The sequence below is a fragment of the Eleginops maclovinus genome, chromosome 15, assembly GCF_036324505.1.
Source record: "Eleginops maclovinus isolate JMC-PN-2008 ecotype Puerto Natales chromosome 15, JC_Emac_rtc_rv5, whole genome shotgun sequence".
In the NCBI taxonomy this organism is placed as follows: domain Eukaryota; kingdom Metazoa; phylum Chordata; class Actinopteri; order Perciformes; family Eleginopidae; genus Eleginops; species Eleginops maclovinus.
Window position 1 is genome coordinate 10,283,071 of NC_086363.1, and position 18,036 is coordinate 10,301,106.

The 18,036-nt window shown below is 40.3% G+C and overlaps 3 protein-coding genes across 4 annotated transcripts in view; 2 read left to right on the top strand and 1 right to left on the bottom strand.

The window, feature by feature from the left end:
• The window catches only part of baalcb (BAALC binder of MAP3K1 and KLF4 b), a 72,656-nt gene extending 63,296 nt beyond the window's left edge, over nt 1–9,360 (bottom strand). The window contains exons 1-3 of the mRNA XM_063901690.1: nt 9,325–9,360; nt 6,715–6,859; nt 5,531–5,702 (exon numbers count right to left, since the gene is read on the bottom strand). The gene's annotated coding sequence lies outside the window, so the exon portion shown is untranslated. The remainder of the gene's footprint in view (nt 1–5,530; nt 5,703–6,714; nt 6,860–9,324) is intronic.
• si:ch211-142k18.1 (uncharacterized) lies at nt 1,668–8,133 on the top strand. 2 transcript variants are annotated; one of them, XM_063901687.1, is made up of 3 exons: nt 1,668–1,730; nt 5,549–6,087; nt 6,751–8,133. In XM_063901687.1, exons 2-3 carry the CDS (start codon nt 5,555–5,557, stop codon nt 6,887–6,889), a joined length of 672 nt encoding a protein of 223 aa, XP_063757757.1. In that variant the 5' UTR covers nt 1,668–1,730; nt 5,549–5,554; the 3' UTR covers nt 6,890–8,133. The 2 variants fall into 2 exon arrangements, with proteins under 2 accessions (XP_063757757.1, XP_063757756.1); XM_063901686.1 differs by having other exon boundaries at nt 1,677–1,838.
• On the top strand, nt 8,382–18,004 carry chrna2b (cholinergic receptor, nicotinic, alpha 2b (neuronal)). Its single transcript, XM_063901685.1, has 6 exons — nt 8,382–9,082; nt 12,647–12,798; nt 13,910–13,954; nt 14,120–14,229; nt 15,303–16,464; nt 16,828–18,004. Exons 1-6 carry the CDS (start codon nt 9,016–9,018, stop codon nt 16,951–16,953), a joined length of 1,662 nt encoding a protein of 553 aa, XP_063757755.1. The 5' UTR covers nt 8,382–9,015; the 3' UTR covers nt 16,954–18,004.
• The last annotated feature ends 32 nt before the right edge of the window (nt 18,005–18,036 follow it).

Here is an 18,036-nt window from a genome sequence, read left to right on the forward strand (position 1 = left end):
TTATAATTATATGTGAATGGAAACCCGGCTTATATCCTTAGATCTCTAATAGACAGATCCAGAATCAGCGATAGACTGATGATTGTGTTACACTGATAGATAACAGCTAAGTGCTGCGTGACTCGCTGATGGTCATGTGAGTGGGCTCCACGTGGGTACAATCAGCCCTGATTATAAAATCATCCTAAATACAACCATGCAACCCAAAATAGAAAAGCATATAATCATGTCTACATCAGATTATCCGTGACTTGAAATGATTAATCCTCTTCTCAGATAGAGAAATGCTCCTGAGAACTGTCTATGTTGATATGCCTCAGTGGTCGATAAGAGTTTGATGTAAATCATGGATCTCTTCGATGCCCTTTTAAAATCCAGCCTCTGGTGAAACATTGTTCTGCAGTCGGTTTCGTGAAACATTTAAATGGTTTCTGATCGGGATTACTGGTAGCCATCAGCATCTGTCATGGATTTGTACCTCCAAGATTAAGAATTGAATTTCCTTTTTTTCCCTTGTCAGTGAACCCACCTGCCGTTGCCGTTGCTCCAAAAACATGTGCATTATCGTTTCCTGCAGTTTTTGCTCTCTATTATTCTGCATCGAAGAGACAAAAACATCTGTGTAAGGAGGCGGGGGAGGAAATGATGCCATTTATACCTGGTGTTAAAAAGCATTATGCGGATGTAGCGTCAACAAAACAAACAGATTGGTCATTAGATGAGAAACTGTTCCATCTCTCTATTTTATTCTGAATGGTAGCATTGTCTTTTGTGGCTTTTCTGAAAATCAGGGGCCTTTACCAAATTGTAGCTGTTTTGGGTTGAGAAGCGAGTCGTAGAAGAAGATTCCATTGATGAAGCAGCTAAATACAAATCCAATACATTTTACAATCGCAAGCTCAGCAAAAACGTAACGGGAATACATTTGTTGACAATATCGCTGCTTTTTAATGTTAAATACCAACGTTTGTTTTAATTCTTGCCCATTGTCTCTATAAGATGGTGACAGACAGGGATAGTTTAGGGTTATAGCTAAACTATGGGAAGGTATGCTTAACATTACAATGGAAAGAATGGTCTATAAATCAAACGCAAAACTAAGAAAATGTAAAGAATCAGATTGTTGTGTCATAAAATATAAATAAAAAGTCAAAATTAGATATCCGTTGAGAACTTCACCCCCATTTCAAACGCTGTTTCTTTAAGAATGCATGTTATAAAAGCACATACAATCAAATCACAGTATCGGAGATTAAGCAACCCTGCCAACTTTACTTTACAGTGCATTGTTAACCCGTCACTACTGTACTCTGTCATGAGATCAGCTGGGAAAAGAGCTTGGTGTTGCACTTTCACATTTTAAATTACCTAAAGTACATACTTAAGACATATTTTAATGCGACCACTCCTCAAACAAATAGGAAATGTATATACGGCGTGGCCATAAAAAGTCATTTCCCCCATTCTGAGGAACCCTGATGCTTCTTCTGTCCCCCACCAGAGCCCACAGATGTGAAGTACATTACTACCCCCCCCCCCCCCCCCCGCCCCTCTTTCCACCGCAAAGAAAGAAATCATTCACTTCCAGCCATTTCTACCAGCATCCCCCTCCCCTACCTTCCCCTCCCGGCAGCAGACGGGGGCACTCTACAGCCACACTCCACAGCCAAACCCTAATTGTGTGTGCGTGTGTCTGCATTTTTTTCCCCTGACATGAAGAAGGAAACCAAGTGAGTATTTGCACTCTGTGCCTGTGAACGGTGGTCCTGAGCCTTTTCAATCGTTTCACTTCAATGAGAAAGTGGAGAGTTTAGCTGTGAGAAATATACTGGACTTTGGTAAGTTTGTTTTATAGATTTATATAAACTTACTTTGAGTGTGTAAACGGGACACTGGGGGTTTCTTACCTGACATTCTGATGGTAAAACCTAGCAAAACCGCCTTTTGTTTGATCTTTATGGTAATCAAACGTATTAAACAATGAAATGTTTGTAGAATACTGTTATTGATGTGGATAGTTGCTTTTGAGTTGAATAGAAAAGCACCTTTTTTCTGTACAGTACTTATGAACAGTACAGTTGTGTTTATATGGTGTGTGTGTCACATTACTATGCTGCCAAGTATTTCCAATTCGCACAATAACCTATTATTGAACTGTGTGTCATAACTGAACCTGTGCAGCCTCTGTATGTTGTACTGGCGTGTTGCCAAAGAGCATGTTCTCATAACAACAGTGAGGCTATTGAGTGTTGTGACACCTGTGAGACACACCTGTTCAGACACGACAAGAAGGGCCACAAGGTTGAGCCGCAGCGACAACGCAAAACACTCAGATTAGCTCCGGCCCCCGCAGACAGGACGCTGCCAGGGAGGAGTCTCAAACTCAAAGGTGCGATTTGACAACCAACAGCTTTCCTCTGTAGATATATGACAACCATGCAACTGTGCAAAGGCCTTAATTCATAATGTCATACTATTCATTATAAAATCTGCATCATTCAGTCAAACTGTTGATTAATTGAGCGGAATAAAAAGAATATGGTAACTATTTATGATAATTGAAATACTTTATTCATTTCTTTCGGGCAAATATGCCAGACATCTCCTTGTTTGAAATCCTTAATGTGCTTCTTTCTATTTTACATCAAATAATGGCATTTAGTTTTGGATAGTTGATCAACAAAAAAGCAATTTCAAGACGTCTGCTTGAGGTTGAGGATATTAGAGTGGTTAATTCAGGGCAATAAGCATTTTTCTCCCAGCATTATTTGTATTTTTTAACGATTAGTTTAAAAAGTTATCTTTATTTCTAATCCTTAATGATTAACACAATCCAAGTGGGATAATAATCCTGATTTCTTCTTAATTTTGCAGCTTACACTCACGCTCCTGTACATAAATGCCACAGTCAAAGTAATATGAAAAACTTGTTATAGACTTCCAATTGACAGCAAGATTGGAAGAATTAGTTTGAATTATACCTATTGTATAGCAATCAATCAATAATCACCTTAATGGTACTGACACCAGAACCATTACATAAAAGTGCTTTAAACACTCAAACAAGAGCTGAAATATCTCTTTAGGGTTTGAGCTTTTGGCGGCACATTTGTTCCACTCTGCAGGCGAGCTTCTGCTATTTTAAGCCAAAAGAAAAGTCAGCCTGTAAAAGCCTCTTCACAATGACAGATCCTTCACAGCGAAGCCAAAGAAGGTCATTAGGGGCTCAGAGCATCTAACACAAACACTGCTTCAACTCAACCAGAAGACGCCAGCGTGGAAACTGTGCCGTCACTTTCTGAAGACAAAGGCCACTGCTCCTGCCAATCTGTGACAGAGAGGAGCGTGTGTGTTTCTAGTTATCAGAGACTGAGTTAATGTCAATAAATGTCCTTTGACTGCTGGGATAGTAAAGGAACACACAGGGAATAAAGCTGGATTTTAGGATGAATTACATTTGGCTGTCATTGAGCTGAGAGTGTTGTCATTCTCTGCCATGAGGTTTTGATTTACACACACCCAAACAAGTGTAGTTAAACTCCAGAGTAATGCAAGCTTTGGACATGCTGCTCTGCCGCTCTCTAATGAGAAGACTGAGACGGAAAGCTTCAAATTAAGAAGCACATACAAAGTTACATAAAATGTGTTTTTTAAAGGCTGCATAACATTCACAAATGATACAAGGAGTGTAACAAATGTGAGGTGACCATTTAAAGTGATCAGAAACAGAGGGAGGGGGAGCAGCCAACAGTTGGTTGTTTTATAGGTTTTGGCCTCACCACGACTCATCTTAAAATAAATAGACGATTTTACTGTGTCCCTTTTAGCAAGCACGACTGGGCTTTAATTCAGCATTACTCAACATAGCAAAGGGTGAAAGCCAACCACAGCTGTAAAAGTAAAACTGCAGCTGAAACCTTAAGGTGCTCTGGCAGCAGAAACAGCTCTGCAATTCCTCCATCTCACAGTCCAGGTTCTAAATGTATTTCCAGATGCCCAGGAGAGGAAAAATAAAGGCAGCAAATTGATAACGTGATACTGGTGCTGTGTGACGGTAACAAATGCAGAGAGGAGGGGAGAAAACAAACCCAATTCATGAAATGTTGTAGGAGCAGCCTCCTCACTGTACTCTTAAAGATTTACAAGGTGAAGAGGTGATATGAAAGAACCCCAGAAAGCCGCTAGTTTCCAAGAACAACACTTTTGCAAAGGGGCTATGTCAGCGTTTACAGGGCTAGCTAAACACAATACAAGCTATTGCTGTGCCAGGGCTAACCACAGAGTCTGAGACCATGTCTGATGGAAACATAACACAGGAAGCACACAACATTTTTACAGAGTGGTGTTGGAAAATTACGAGAAAAGCATCGGAAAAATTGATTTTTCCAGGAAAGGCTTGTCTTGTATCCTTAAAAGCACAATTTGAGATGTTATGTGGATTTCTAGCGAAGTCATTGATATAACATTTAGAATCCTATGAAGTGAATATTTAGTTGTGATATTAAACATCACCGAAGACGTAAATGTTGACATTTAAATACCACTGCCAAGTCCTTCTTATATACATTTTTCAATCTCACTCAATCATTAGAGCAGCCTGTTTTATTGACTGAATATTACATACTGTGTGGCATTCATACAACTTTAAGTGTCAGTGAAATATTATAAAAGTTCAAGAAATAGGAATTGGAAGCTCATAAACTATACATTAGTTTAAAATGATCAACACTAATATGCAGTGTGACGTTCAGCATCACATTTTTCTAGTCAATACAATATTAAAGATTAAACATTTCTATATTACTGTAAGGTCCAGTGACGGCTGGGAAAGCACACAATGAATGTCTCAGGGTTAAAGGTCAGAATGATGTCCCCTTACTACGCATTACACTTTAAAGCGAGCAGTGCATCTTTATAAATATCCATAATATCTGCGTGATTTAATTAAAGCGATTTTGAATATGAAGATGCAGAATGTAAAACTGAAAACGCAGGTTATACTTTTTGCTTACGTTTCTTATAAACAGCTGGTGTTTTTTTGCATTTAAAGCTCAATTGGGTAATAACATTTTTTTATCCTTGATTACTGATCAGAGGGGAGAAGTTCGGATTAAAAACGATATGTTGGCCAAATGAGGGTCCGCACTTAATATTCCCTCAGTGCGCCAAAGTTATGCAGACATGTAGATTTTTTGGAAGATGCCTTAAAACACAATTTTACATTTATTTATCTTGGCATCGGGACTTATCTGGTAAATTGGTATCTTAAGACATTAAATGAATGAACTCATTCACCTTGTGGGTAGAATTAGATTGCATACCAGCATGTGAAAGGAAATCCTACCAGAACTCCAACTTCTACATTATCTGGGCTGAACAAGGCCCATTAAATGTGTGTTTTACGTCACTCTCCTTTTCCTTTAATTGTTTCCACTCCAAGTCAAATAAGTTTATTTCCCAAAAGTAAAGTGTTACCACGTTTTTTAAGTTCATCTTTCACCTGTGACTCAAGTTATGCACAGTCACTCACCTCATCTTGTCTTTGCAGGTCACAATGTGGCGTGGTTGGATGCCCTTCATCTTGGCCTGGGTGTCCATGGCAACCCTGACTCTCTGCCAAAGTGGAGATTGGGGTTCAGGCTTTGACATCTTCCCCGCGTTAATGGCCACCAACGACACGTCTCAGGCAGTTGGCGATGAGCCTGTGAGGGTGAGAAACAATCAAGACTGGATCACATCAGCAGCTTCCCCACCACCACCACCCTCCCCCACACTGCATTATGAGCCCCAACCGGACAAATGCTCGGTCCACTTCAGTACTAACGCCGCTGCGGCTCGAAGGCTGAAGGCCCAGAAAGAGGAGCTGGCATACCTGCAGGCCATCCAGCATGGGAACAAGGCAGTGATGGAGAGCTTGGTGCAGTTTGTGGGGGCAGAGCTGGGGGAACAGAGCTACGAAGATGTGATTAAGGAAAATGTCATCGGCATCCAAGGGGAACACAAGAGCTGCCATGAGGTGGTGGAGAAAGCGGAAGAAGACATGGCGAAGCAGCTGGAGGGAGAAGTGTTGAGCGCCGGGCTGCAGAAGTGAGTGCAATACATTGGTTTTTCAAAGTTAAGAAGAAGTTGTTTGTGCTGAGCTTACCAAAAGTTCAAGGTTTAAACGTAAAGAGAGCGCCTTATAAAAGCCAAGTGCTTGTTTGTTGGCTTACCCGAGAGGTAAACAAACCCATGCTGGTAACAGAAATTGGAAAAATTGTGAGCAAAGACCTGTATTCAATTATGCCAAAGAGAGGCAATCTTTTGCCTTTTATCGGAGAATAGGCGACTGCGGCGATGACTGCGGTTGGTCCCCTCCTTTCACAATGCACATGTCAATCACAAGAACTGAGAAGTGGAATTATTATCATGATGCAAGGCTCCTGCATTGGGTCTCTGCTTGCAGTCTAGATTGGCACTAAGGTTTCCGTTTACTCCTTGAATACTAAAGGGCATTCACATCTCAACTACAGTTATTAAACACGGTATGGTGCACCTCTAAATTGAGTCTTTATAAATGCAAAACAACCCTGTTGTTGTCTCTGCTATGCTTTGCATCATATATCTATATCAAAGCTCCTGGTTGCTTTCGATAAAAGCATTAGCTGAATGCAATGTAGTGTAATGTTCTGGCCTCAATATGTATTTAATATCCTCAGCCACTCTTTTACTTACCGTTTCTCACTTGGATTGTTTCTCTTTCTGGAGCAGAATCAGGGAAGAGTCCACAGCTTTTGAAGACATGCTCCGTGCTGCAGTGGACATCGCCAACCGGCTGGAGATCTCATCGCAGGGCCTGCATGCTTCGCTCACCAAGCAGCTGAAAGACATTGGCAAAATTCGTAGCTAAGAAAATGTTGAAAAAAAGACTTTCTGCCCTCATGTCATCCTTCAACATGGTGAAGAGGTTTTGGTAACCTTTGTGAGATTCAAAACAATGATAAAAACTTTCCAGCGTCCTATATCTGTTATTGAATCAAACTATATGTGCTTTACACAGATGCAACAATGCGTCAAGGTCAGCCCTCACTCTAGGAATTTGATGGTTAAAAGATGACGGGAAAGTTGAAGGGTGGACGAGAGAACACAGCAGAGAAGGATTGTTGGGGGAAAAAAAATAGTTTCCCCTTCAATGAAATTAAGACCCCATAACCCATAAAATATAATTCTCCACCCAGGCTTTATTTGTGGAATTGGTTGAGGTCAAATGTGGTAACAGTATGCGGTACAGGTTTTAGCCAAGTTGAGTGTTTATAGCTCAAATTAGATTGGCCATCGGAGACAAAACATAATTGCTCTGTTAGTCTTTTCCAGAAAAAAAAACTATGGATCAGCCATCTGGTTCCAGGGCGAGGATGGAGGCCAGGACACGTTTAGAAGGATGGGTGCGTTCCAATGAACAATTTGTTTTGCAATAAAAAGGATAAACAGCAACTGGAACTGTATCGTTATTAAGTATTGTTTCTGAAAAAAAAACCTACTGCAATAATCTGTGGATGATGGACGAGATGTTGTATCAACAATTAGACGACTCCTTACTGTCAAAAGGAAGAAATAACAGGAAAAACACCATAAAAAACATGATAAAGCTCTCTAAACAAAGCACCTCTGAATCTGCATATTGTTTTAAAGGACAGCTTGTGAGATTTTACATAAGATGTTACCTTTAGGATCCGGGGGAGGACATTTTTTGTGGGTCTCTTAGCTGGAATAAGATGTTGCAAAGTGAGAAACACACCTCTGTAGTGTATCCAGCTTTACTGTGCTATGTTGTCTTTGACCCTGCTTTCAAATCATGTTTTAAGTCATAAAAAAGGTGTAATATGAATGTGAGAAATGTATGATAGAAGTATACCAGTAAAGATCGGCAAGCAATGAATCAGCCTTGTTTTTTGTTTTTGTTTAATTGCTGCCACTCTTTCACCTCCTCTACTCATAATAATAATAATTAGGGGGGACTTCACTATTCATTCACCTAGTGTGCCCTCTAGCTGTGTCTTACAGAAATATGCCATGGACGTTTCAGTTGCACATGTCACTCATTTACATATTTTATAATGTTTTATAAAATAAATAAACGATTAGTCATTTGGAGCAGATGGGATGTTATTTGAGTTATTGGTCAGCCATTTCATATAATGCCAATTTCAAGGGATTCCTGTCTCTGTGTCAGGGAGTGTGTGTGTGTGTGTGTGTGTGTGTGTGTGTGTGTGTGTGTGTGTGTGTGTGTGTGTGTGTGTGTGTGTGTGTGTGTGTGTGTGTGTGTGAGGAGGAGGAGGAGGGACTGTTATAGGTACCAGATGAAAGACGCTAAGTACTCAGATGTGTCCTTTCTTCCCAGAGTGGATGTTGCAATTTTGCGGACCTTATAGACCTAACTGACCATTAACAACGCTAAAGAGGAAAAGAGGATAATAAAATTAAATTAAATGGATATCGAAAGCTTAGATAAGGGCACCAAGGACGCGTAAATTATTGGCACTGTGCGTAAATGGGTAGATGTGTTTGGATGTTATATACTCGGCATAAAATAGGGATTTTTTTTTAACTTAGAAGTGATATATAGAAGCAGTATAATGAACTGGAACTAACATCTACAATTACAACAGAGGTAAGCTACAGTGCCGCTCCCTGCATCAGCACCGGATGGCTCCCAGACCTCGCGCGCGGACACGCTGTTGGATCGCTGAAACAACATGCACATTACTCTCTCTCGGGGCTAACGTGTGGATAGTGATCGATTAATGGAAGAGGCAGTGAAGTTTTTCAGTCAGAGTATCGTGATCGTCACTCCCCACCCACAGATGTAAACGCAGAATACCAACAGTAGTGTTGAAGTTGTACTGACATGCCTCCCGGATGCGAAGATGACAGATTTCGCTCACAATTCACGATTTCAAGCTAACGTTTTGACAGCGTACAGATTCACCTCCATGCTCTCCAGTGAAGTTGGACTTCTTACCAGCAGAGTACAAAATGGGACAAAACCACCTGTTCTCTGTGGGGACGGCTTTTCTCTGCTCGCTACTGTTGTGTGAGTCAGGTAAGCACTTTTTAAAACAGATAGGGCTTTCCATAAACGGGAAGTATCGTTATTACCTTTTGTCGAAACGGCATTGCCACATTGACAAGCCAAATGTTAAGTTAAAGTCGACATTTTACTTACATTACGCAAACTATTTGACAGACTTGAGTGCTAAAAAACGTTTAATTTCACCTTAGAGCAAAAAATTAAAATAATAATAAGCTTCTAACCGGCGTGAAAGTAGCAACACGTAAGTTTACCTTTCAGTCTCCACACTTGTGCGTGTTCATTTAATTTCCCACAATGCATTTCTCACATTTAGTAAATTGCACTAAATTAATTCTTCACCTCGCCCCAGTTTGCTTAAGTTACAGTAACTGCAACTAACCTCAACTCGTGTATTTTAAATGTGACTTTAGACACGACTTTTAGATTTAGGCAGCCTTCCATGTTCCACGTATCTTTCGCAATGAAAAATAATAAAAAGCTAGTGTAAGCAAAATCCAAAAAGATGAATGAACTAGCTAGTTTCTCTCTATAGGTTTCCGTAAAAGACTTTGTATCCTTAACCATGCACATTAAGAAGTTGTCAGAGATGAAGTGCACCAAAACTGTACAAATCCTCTAAAAGTGGAAAAAACGTTCCACCTCAGTTATAGTTATATCTTTAAGTGGGTGTAAATGGTGCAGGATTAAAGAAAAAAACAACGGACAAGATTCATATTTATAGTCAGGATTTGGAGCAGGTTACCTGATTTTATTAAATATGAGCTAAAATTCCCTATTTATTATACTGCATCCATTCATTCAATTGGATAACTCCTTTTTTATTTACCTGTTTGTGAAAACAGTGTCTAAATGAACAGTTAATTTCAGTTTGACTTTAATCCATCAGTCTTCACATTAGAACTCTATTTATTGATTGATTTAGGAGCTTCTGCTTTGGCATTTATGAGTTCTGAAACGCAAGTAAGAGTTTTACAGTTTTGTATTAGGAAGTCTCCTCCCTCCATTTCAACATGCTACAGCATCAGGTGTGCAGGTTCTTGATCTCGTGCCAGTATACATCTCATTATGTCACTGAGTTCTCCTCACAGAGAGTAGTCACATTTCGTTATTTTAGTGAACTTTTTACTCTTTAATATTTGACAGTCCAATTTCACGAAAGCGCCTCTGGCTTGAGAAGCTGCTGACTCTGTCATCTGAACTGGTCCGTGTTTCATAAACCTGGCCAAGGGGCCTGGCATCGGTCCAGCATGCAGAGCCCATTGTGCAGGATGTTGGAGGTGTCATCAAGACTTCGCTGGCAGGAATCTTTGATCTATGGCCCCCAGGAGCTTTTTTTTTTGTTGTTACGCCTCACATCTGGTCCATCCCAGATGCACAGCCAGATGAACGTGCACTGACCTGGCTGTCAAAAGAGCAGAGTCTCTGGTGCATGCTTGTTTGCCAGAATGAAATTAGTTCATGATTGCAAGAGATAAGCCCAATTGCACCATGGACAAATTAACGCTGACACCTCCTTTCTGTTTTTGTTGTTTTACATACTATTGCTAAAATAATTATGCCTTGCCAAAAGTGTCACTTCACAGGATATCCACAGCCCATGCTAAGACAGCAGTGTTACATAGAGACTTAATTTGCATATTTGTCCAGGCCTTCCCTGTCAAAGACGCTCAGGCCAAGGAATTAGCATAGGCAATAAATCATTTAAACAGATTTCCATGCATCCCTGAAGGTTAGCATAAGCACAGCACCTGGTGATCTTCAACTGGACTATCCTACAGTTATTGGTTGTGAATACTTGTCAATGTGCAACTCACCCATGGTCATGTAATGATGTGGCATCGGCTGAGCAACCATGACTCCTGCCAGATGCTAGGGGTCTAAGGTCTGGTTTTAGGGTCTTTGATAGAAGCACACTTCATTAGGCTGTGATTCTACCTTACAGAGTCTAACCGAGATCCAGAGGGAGTGGGTGTTAATGGCTTGTAAACCCACTGCCGACTCTATTGATTTGCTCTTAATATTGATTCTTGAGGTTATGCTTTGGTGTGATGCTTTACTTCAACATTTCCTTACATACCTCTCTGGAGAGGAGCTACCGTGAGATATTTGTTTATGAGATATGTTCTCTTTCTGTCCAAGATTGAATACATTTCATGCCATTGCACAAAAAGACAAATTAACCTATAGGAGAATGAATGGCACAGGCCTGTTTACACATAGTACTAAAGCTGGATGGATAAACTGGAGTTATTGCAGTTAACAGCCATGAGTCAGTGTAAAGGTTACGAGAAAGGCCAATACAGTAAGGCCAATTATATGTTTTAGGTAGTTTATAAACAGTGGAGCCATCACTTGGTTTAGTTATTTGTAAGGTATCCCACTTAGGACGTATATAAGTCACAATTCTTTCAAAAAACACATTAAAGTGTTCATTAAATGTCTGACTCTGTACATCAAAACATGAATATTAGTGCTAGACTATCGTTAAAAAAAAATGTATGTGCTTAAATATCATATTGGTTAGGTCAGGATATTCCTACATGTAAACACGCCGTAGTCACACTCTGCTTCTGAGTGAAAACTGTGAGTTAATTGTTTCATGCATCAGCTGTAACACAGAGTGACAGACAGCTCTGCAATAAACACCCTTCTCTCGAGAAGTGAAATTAGCTCACCTCTACTAAACACAAGCAAGCAATGATGTGTGTAATTGACTCTGACTACATTGATGAAGGTGAAGGCGGTAATCCCCAAGGAGCGGGATTCCTGTCCATACCCATGCTATTCATGCTGCAGAAAAACAATACAGTGAGCTGAGTCAGTCTGAACTCAAAGGCAAATCTGTCTAGACTGAAAATTTAATTTGATTAAGCCGCCCCCTGTTCTGAAAAAACACATACATTATAACACCATTTGAGAGATAAAATGGTGTTGATGCAAGGCGAAATACTTCCCATCTCCACCTGCTCAACCCCAAGAGTTTTCATCAGAGGACCCACATGGGGAGCTCAGATCATCAGATCAAAAGATTAGCTAAGATGTGGAAAGGTCGATAAGACTTTACCAAGAAAGGTCTTAGATGTTTAGCGCTGAAACACAACACTCACCTTCACTCCCAAAAGCCACACTATCATGCCAGCCGGATTTACTGCAGTTTGTTAAGTGGGGATTAGAGGAGACACGGATGAGAGAACAAGGATATGATCCCTATAGTGTGCAACTTCCACAAACCCACTCTTCATAGAGCTGTTATCAAACCATCAAACGTTAGCTGCTAAATGCCAACTTGACAAATGTAAAACTGTCCGAATGACATTGATGTCAAAGGACATTTGCACTAACATAGCCTACTTTAGTTTTAAAAGCTTATTTAAATGTTAAAAACTCAATTTTGCAGTTCCAAGTGAAGTTTCAGGAAGTATTTAACAGATCTATTACATGAGTACTCCAATTAAAACAAAGATAGGAGTGAAATGTTATCTTTTATTTACTTGTAAAGTGTATGTTCTCTATGAAGGTTTATTGCTTGAAAAGAGAAGTCGCTCTTATCTAAAATAAATCATGTTTTTGCAGTTCTTTGTTTCGAGAAGACACACTCTCACGCTGAGGATGAGCTCTTCAAGACGCTGTTCGCTGGCTACAACAAGTGGTCGAGACCCGTGCCCAACATCTCCGATGTGGTCATCGTCAAGTTCGGGCTGTCCATAGCACAGCTCATTGATGTGGTGAGTTGTTAATCTTCTATTTCATATAAAAGTGGGGCAGATACTTAAACACAATCTTTTTTGGTGACGTGGAAGTGGCTGCTTTTAACCAAAGACTTCACAATGGGGGTTTAATATCTGTCATCTTTAATATCTGAATTTGTTGAACTAAAGATGTGGATTTTTTTAACTAAAATTCTTTACTTTTGAACAAAATACTTTTGAACACTTAGTAAAAGGCATTTAAGAGCAAAAATGTTCCCTTAGTGCTATAATAAGTATGATTTACTTATGGCATTTTGATGAGGCTACAAGAACGAGAGAAGATTTTACTTTGGAATCAATAAGTCATCACCAAAGAAAAAGTAAAACCTTTTTGATAAATGGTCTGCTTCTTCAGGGCATGTAACGACAAGTGACAGCTCACAGGCAACACAAGCAGCACAGGGTTCTTAAAGTCAATAGAGTGGGTGTGTAACTAATAGGGTCAATTTATAACAAGGCATCAATATCTTGAATATTTGCAAGTCCATCTTAAATAATCAGTAAGATGGGAAATCCAAAAATGATTTCCAATTCATATTCAAAAAATAGGTTGAAAATGTAAACATTATATATCCTTTAGCATTGGTCACAATACGTAACTGAAGTTGGAGTTGAAACACAGAGGTGCTAAGTCCATTTTTTGAAGGCTTTTTGGATTTTTTGCAAAGCAGTGTGCCTTTAGTAATGTCATGTTTTTGAATTATTGATCACAAAGCAAAGTCTAACCTCTGTTTTTTGGTCTCATGATGAGTCAATGGATCCAAAGGGCTCCTTTTTTTTATATTTGTGTTGTAGCACTCCCTCTCACTATCATGACACTGCAGCTTCTAACCATCTTTCCCCCGTGTGTTTTGGAATAGTATGTTCTGGCATTTTTTAATACAGTAGCAAAATCAAATTTAGGAAAACTAGATTATGCACCTCCCTCTTCCCTGTCACAGCACTCTTCACATCCATCACCTTATTGAAGTAAAGTTGCTACAAGCTATATTTGGGTCCTGCTTTGATAAAACTCCAAGACTTTCTCTCATATATTCCCCTGGCCTGAGTTTACAGCCTTAACTCCGTCTCTCTGTCTGTCTTTCAGGATGAGAAGAACCAAATGATGACAACCAACGTGTGGCTTAAACAGGTCAGAAAAATGTGTCAGTGTTGAGTTATTAATAAGATTCCTTTTTCTACAACATATCTCGTCATGTTAAATATTACGAATATACAAACCTACATGTACAGTGCTCATTTTACAACATTTTGGAGGAATTGACTTGCTTATACCCTTCATGTGTGTATGTTCCAGGAGTGGAATGACTACAAACTTCGCTGGAAACCGTCCGACTACGACAATGTGACATCCATCAGAGTGCCGTCAGAGCTCATATGGGTGCCAGATATTGTCCTCTACAACAAGTAAGTGTGATATGAGACTATTGTTATTTTTGATTAACTGTAATTGTGTCTTTAATATCAGAAAATATTAAAAAATATAAAATCGCTCAGAGCTTAGGATGACACATTCAAGTTTTTCAGTTTTCTCCAACCAACAGTCCCAACCCTAAAGTCATAAATATTCACATCTGATGAGTTTAAATGTACATTTCATCTATCATTTTAGATGTTTGAATGATCAAATTGATTATTTAAATAGTTGCTAATCAATTTTCTGACCAAATAATGACAAATCTATTCAAATCAACTTAAAAAAGGAGTTATATTAAATCTGTGATCATGTCAAGACATGGTTTGACCGCAAGGATAATAGAAAATGATGAATTTATACTAAAACTGTTTACATAATGGGCAGTGAATGTTGGTAACAGAGTTGCAGAAACATTGTAAAGAAGAGTAACAGCTTACTCACACAACGAATTCATGATTTAAATGAAGGCCTCTTTGCTGGATGGTGTCTGGTATGAGAACGGTGCCATCTAGTGATACAAAAAAAACCATCTCCTCTTAACATTTCTAAACCTACCTTGAACAGCTCTCTCCGTCTCAAATTGTAAGCTGTTTCTATTAATTATATATTGTGAATCTCTGGTAATATTTGTTGACTCATGTTATTTATTTTTAATGAAGACAGCCTTGAGATGGGAATTGCCTCAGTGAGAATCTATTGTTGTATAAATCTCCTAAATCCACCTCTCTGAGATTAAACCGGGTGAGTTGATGATTGGGTTCTGCTCCATTAAGCCAGTCTAATCACAACCTGTAAGTGAAATTAAAAAAGGGTGTGAAGCCGATGAAATGATAACGGCTCATCATTAGGTTTTCAGCAGAAGCTATTAACACCTTTAAAGGGATGAATGAAGGGGAGATTACTGGGGAAGATTATTATTGGGATTTTTTTTCTGCATACTTCTAAATTAAGAATATATCATTTCTCAGCACAGGGTATGGTAGAAGAGGATAAGATTGTTGATTTGCCTTTGGTCCCAGATATTGCAAACTGATATGTTTTATGACAACTTCTGCTTTTCCAGCGCTGATGGCGAGTTTGCTGTGACCCACATGACCAAAGCTCACCTATTCCACAACGGTAAAGTCCGCTGGGTGCCTCCGGCCATCTACAAAAGCTCCTGCAGCATCGACGTCACCTTCTTCCCCTTCGACCAACAGAACTGCAAAATGAAATTTGGCTCGTGGACCTACGACAAGGCCAAGATCGACCTGGAGAAAACCGAAAACGCAGTGGACCTCAACAACTACTGGGAGAGCGGCGAGTGGGCCATCATCAATGCCGTTGGGACGTACAACACCAAGAAATACGACTGCTGCCACGAAATCTACCCAGACATCACCTACTTCTTCATCATACGAAGGCTCCCCCTGTTTTACACCATCAACCTCATCATCCCCTGCCTGCTCATCTCCTGCCTTACTGTTCTGGTTTTCTATCTCCCCTCTGACTGCGGGGAGAAGATCACCCTGTGCATCTCCGTGCTGCTGTCCCTCACTGTTTTCCTTCTCCTCATCACCGAGATCATTCCCTCCACCTCCCTCGTCATCCCGCTCATCGGGGAGTACCTCCTTTTCACCATGATCTTCGTCACCCTCTCCATCGTCATCACTGTGTTCGTGCTCAACGTGCACCATCGCTCTCCGAGCACTCACAAGATGCCCCGCTGGGTCCACTCTGTGTTCTTGGACCTGATTCCACGCTGGCTTTTCATGCGGCGGCCTGCACCAGATGGCCGGCGTCGCAGGCTGTTGCTGCTGCAGCAGGAAGCGGCCGCCGATCGGAGGCAGGCCAGAATGGCCGGGTACAAACCTGGCAACTGCCTCAGCACCTCGGCCAACTGGTTAAGGGACGGGACAACCTTAGAGGACCCTGAGAGAAGCTCTTATGAGGACTTAGAGCTGGGGACCCTAACGTCATATTTCTCCTTCCGCCCTCCTTCGCCCAGGCCTCCGGGGTCGACTCCCCCGACACAACAGAAAAACCAACAGAACAGCCAGAACCAGCAGGAGGGGGCCACTGGGGCAAACAGACATTTAACAGGGGCCAGACTCAATCCCATTCAGAGGGCAATTAAAGCAGATAACACAGACTCAACATTCCTGCTCTCACCGAGTGTTATACGCGCTCTGGAAGGGGTGCACTACATTGCAGACCACCTGAGGGCTGAGGATGCTGACTTCAGTGTGAGTATCAGTCAAATACTGCATCAACTATTATCAGAATGGCACTTAAATGCCACACTGTTTGTATAGTTTGTATAAAAATCCTAACAATATACGGATTATCTGCCTATGGGAATGTATTGTAAGCCCAAATACACTTTTTTATAGCACTAATACAAATTTTAATTCTCCACCCAAGTGAATATGATGTCCTGTTAAAGATTTATTTGACAGGACACAACCCCATGACAGGGTAAGGCTGAGGGCCTACAGTTGAAACAAAGACAGATTTAAGACATCATAATAATATTTTTTAGGTGTAAATTTGTTTTTTAATTTCTTGTTTTCTCTCTTTCTCAATTGTTTTGCTTTTATTCTACACAGGTGAAAGAGGATTGGAAGTATGTCGCCATGGTGATTGACCGCATCTTCCTGTGGATGTTCATTATTGTGTGCTTGCTTGGGACCATCGGCCTCTTCCTACCCCCTTGGCTAGCTGGCATGATCTAGCTCCTGTTACAATGTCTGAAAAACCCATATCCGCCCCTAGTTAGTGAATTCGACATTGAAAATGTAGCTGAACTCCACTTCACGTATATACTGCGTTAAAGGCCTCATGAGACTATAACGCTCTTTATGCAGCACCAAAGCAAAAGTGGGGAAAAACTGAACGGTAAAATCTTCTGTACAGCAGCCACTTAAGGACATCTCAGACTCAGCCCGTCACTTGGTTTGACTTTTGTCCCTATAAGCTGCACTTTGCCTCAGGTGTAATGGTACTTAGGTTTCTAATGCTAACATTAGCATGTTAACAGGCCCAGAGTTGGCAATTGGTGTGCTCATGGTTAGCACAACCTGAGATTTGGCATGTTAGCATACCATAGCAATATGCTAACGTGCCACTGTTTAGTACAATGTATCTTTTAGCATGTAAGTTAGGTGTGACTTGCTTGTAAATGAGGTGCCACCAGCATCAGTGTTGGGTAAGATGTAACTGTTGTTTGTGGAATGACACGTTTAAATTGACTTTGTAATGATTTTCTAGGCTCAATTCTTTAAATAGTTAGGACCCAACCGAGAAACAGACCATGGTGAATTATTGTTTCAACAGTTTTTACAATGAGATGTCTTTCAATCAAAGTAATGCCTTAATTTCCCTCAAAATCACAAACTTTAAAGTGTAACTTACAGCTATTGTTAATTTACTAGTAAAATAGTGTGATTACTTTTTCAATTTTCAACAAGAAATGTCTTTGACAAGTAACTCACCCGTATACACACAAACAGATGATTCTAGCAGGAATGACTAAATTCAGAGGTCTATAGTCGCACCCTGAAGGTGAGACCTGTTGCTCATAGGATTGCTCTTCCGGGTTTCATCAATTAACCTTATTACGTGGTCATCCATGTTGTCAGTCATTCAAATGTTGGATAACATAGATGTATAAACAGCTGTTGACCCTCATTGGCATGCTTTACTTGGAATCCAGAATATACTGGACACACTAACGTGTAATTTGTCCTGGTTTGGAAAGAATTCCCCTTTTTTCCATAGGTTTTTTTTGGCCATATTGTCATGATTTCATTGTTTTT

What these genes read in the sequence shown, in the direction of transcription:
- si:ch211-142k18.1 (XM_063901687.1), top strand. Translation starts at nt 5,555, where the DNA reads ATGTGGCGTGGTTGGATGCCCTTCATCTTGGCCTGGGTGTCCATGGCA. An exon ending in TTGAGCGCCGGGCTGCAGAA is followed by an intron (nt 6,088 to 6,750) that starts GTGAGTGCAATA and finishes TTTCTGGAGCAG; the next exon opens with AATCAGGGAAGAGTCCACAG.
- chrna2b (XM_063901685.1), top strand. Translation starts at nt 9,016, where the DNA reads ATGGGACAAAACCACCTGTTCTCTGTGGGGACGGCTTTTCTCTGCTCG. An exon ending in CCAACGTGTGGCTTAAACAG is followed by an intron (nt 13,955 to 14,119) that starts GTCAGAAAAATG and finishes TGTATGTTCCAG; the next exon opens with GAGTGGAATGACTACAAACT. An exon ending in CTGAGGATGCTGACTTCAGT is followed by an intron (nt 16,465 to 16,827) that starts GTGAGTATCAGT and finishes TATTCTACACAG; the next exon opens with GTGAAAGAGGATTGGAAGTA.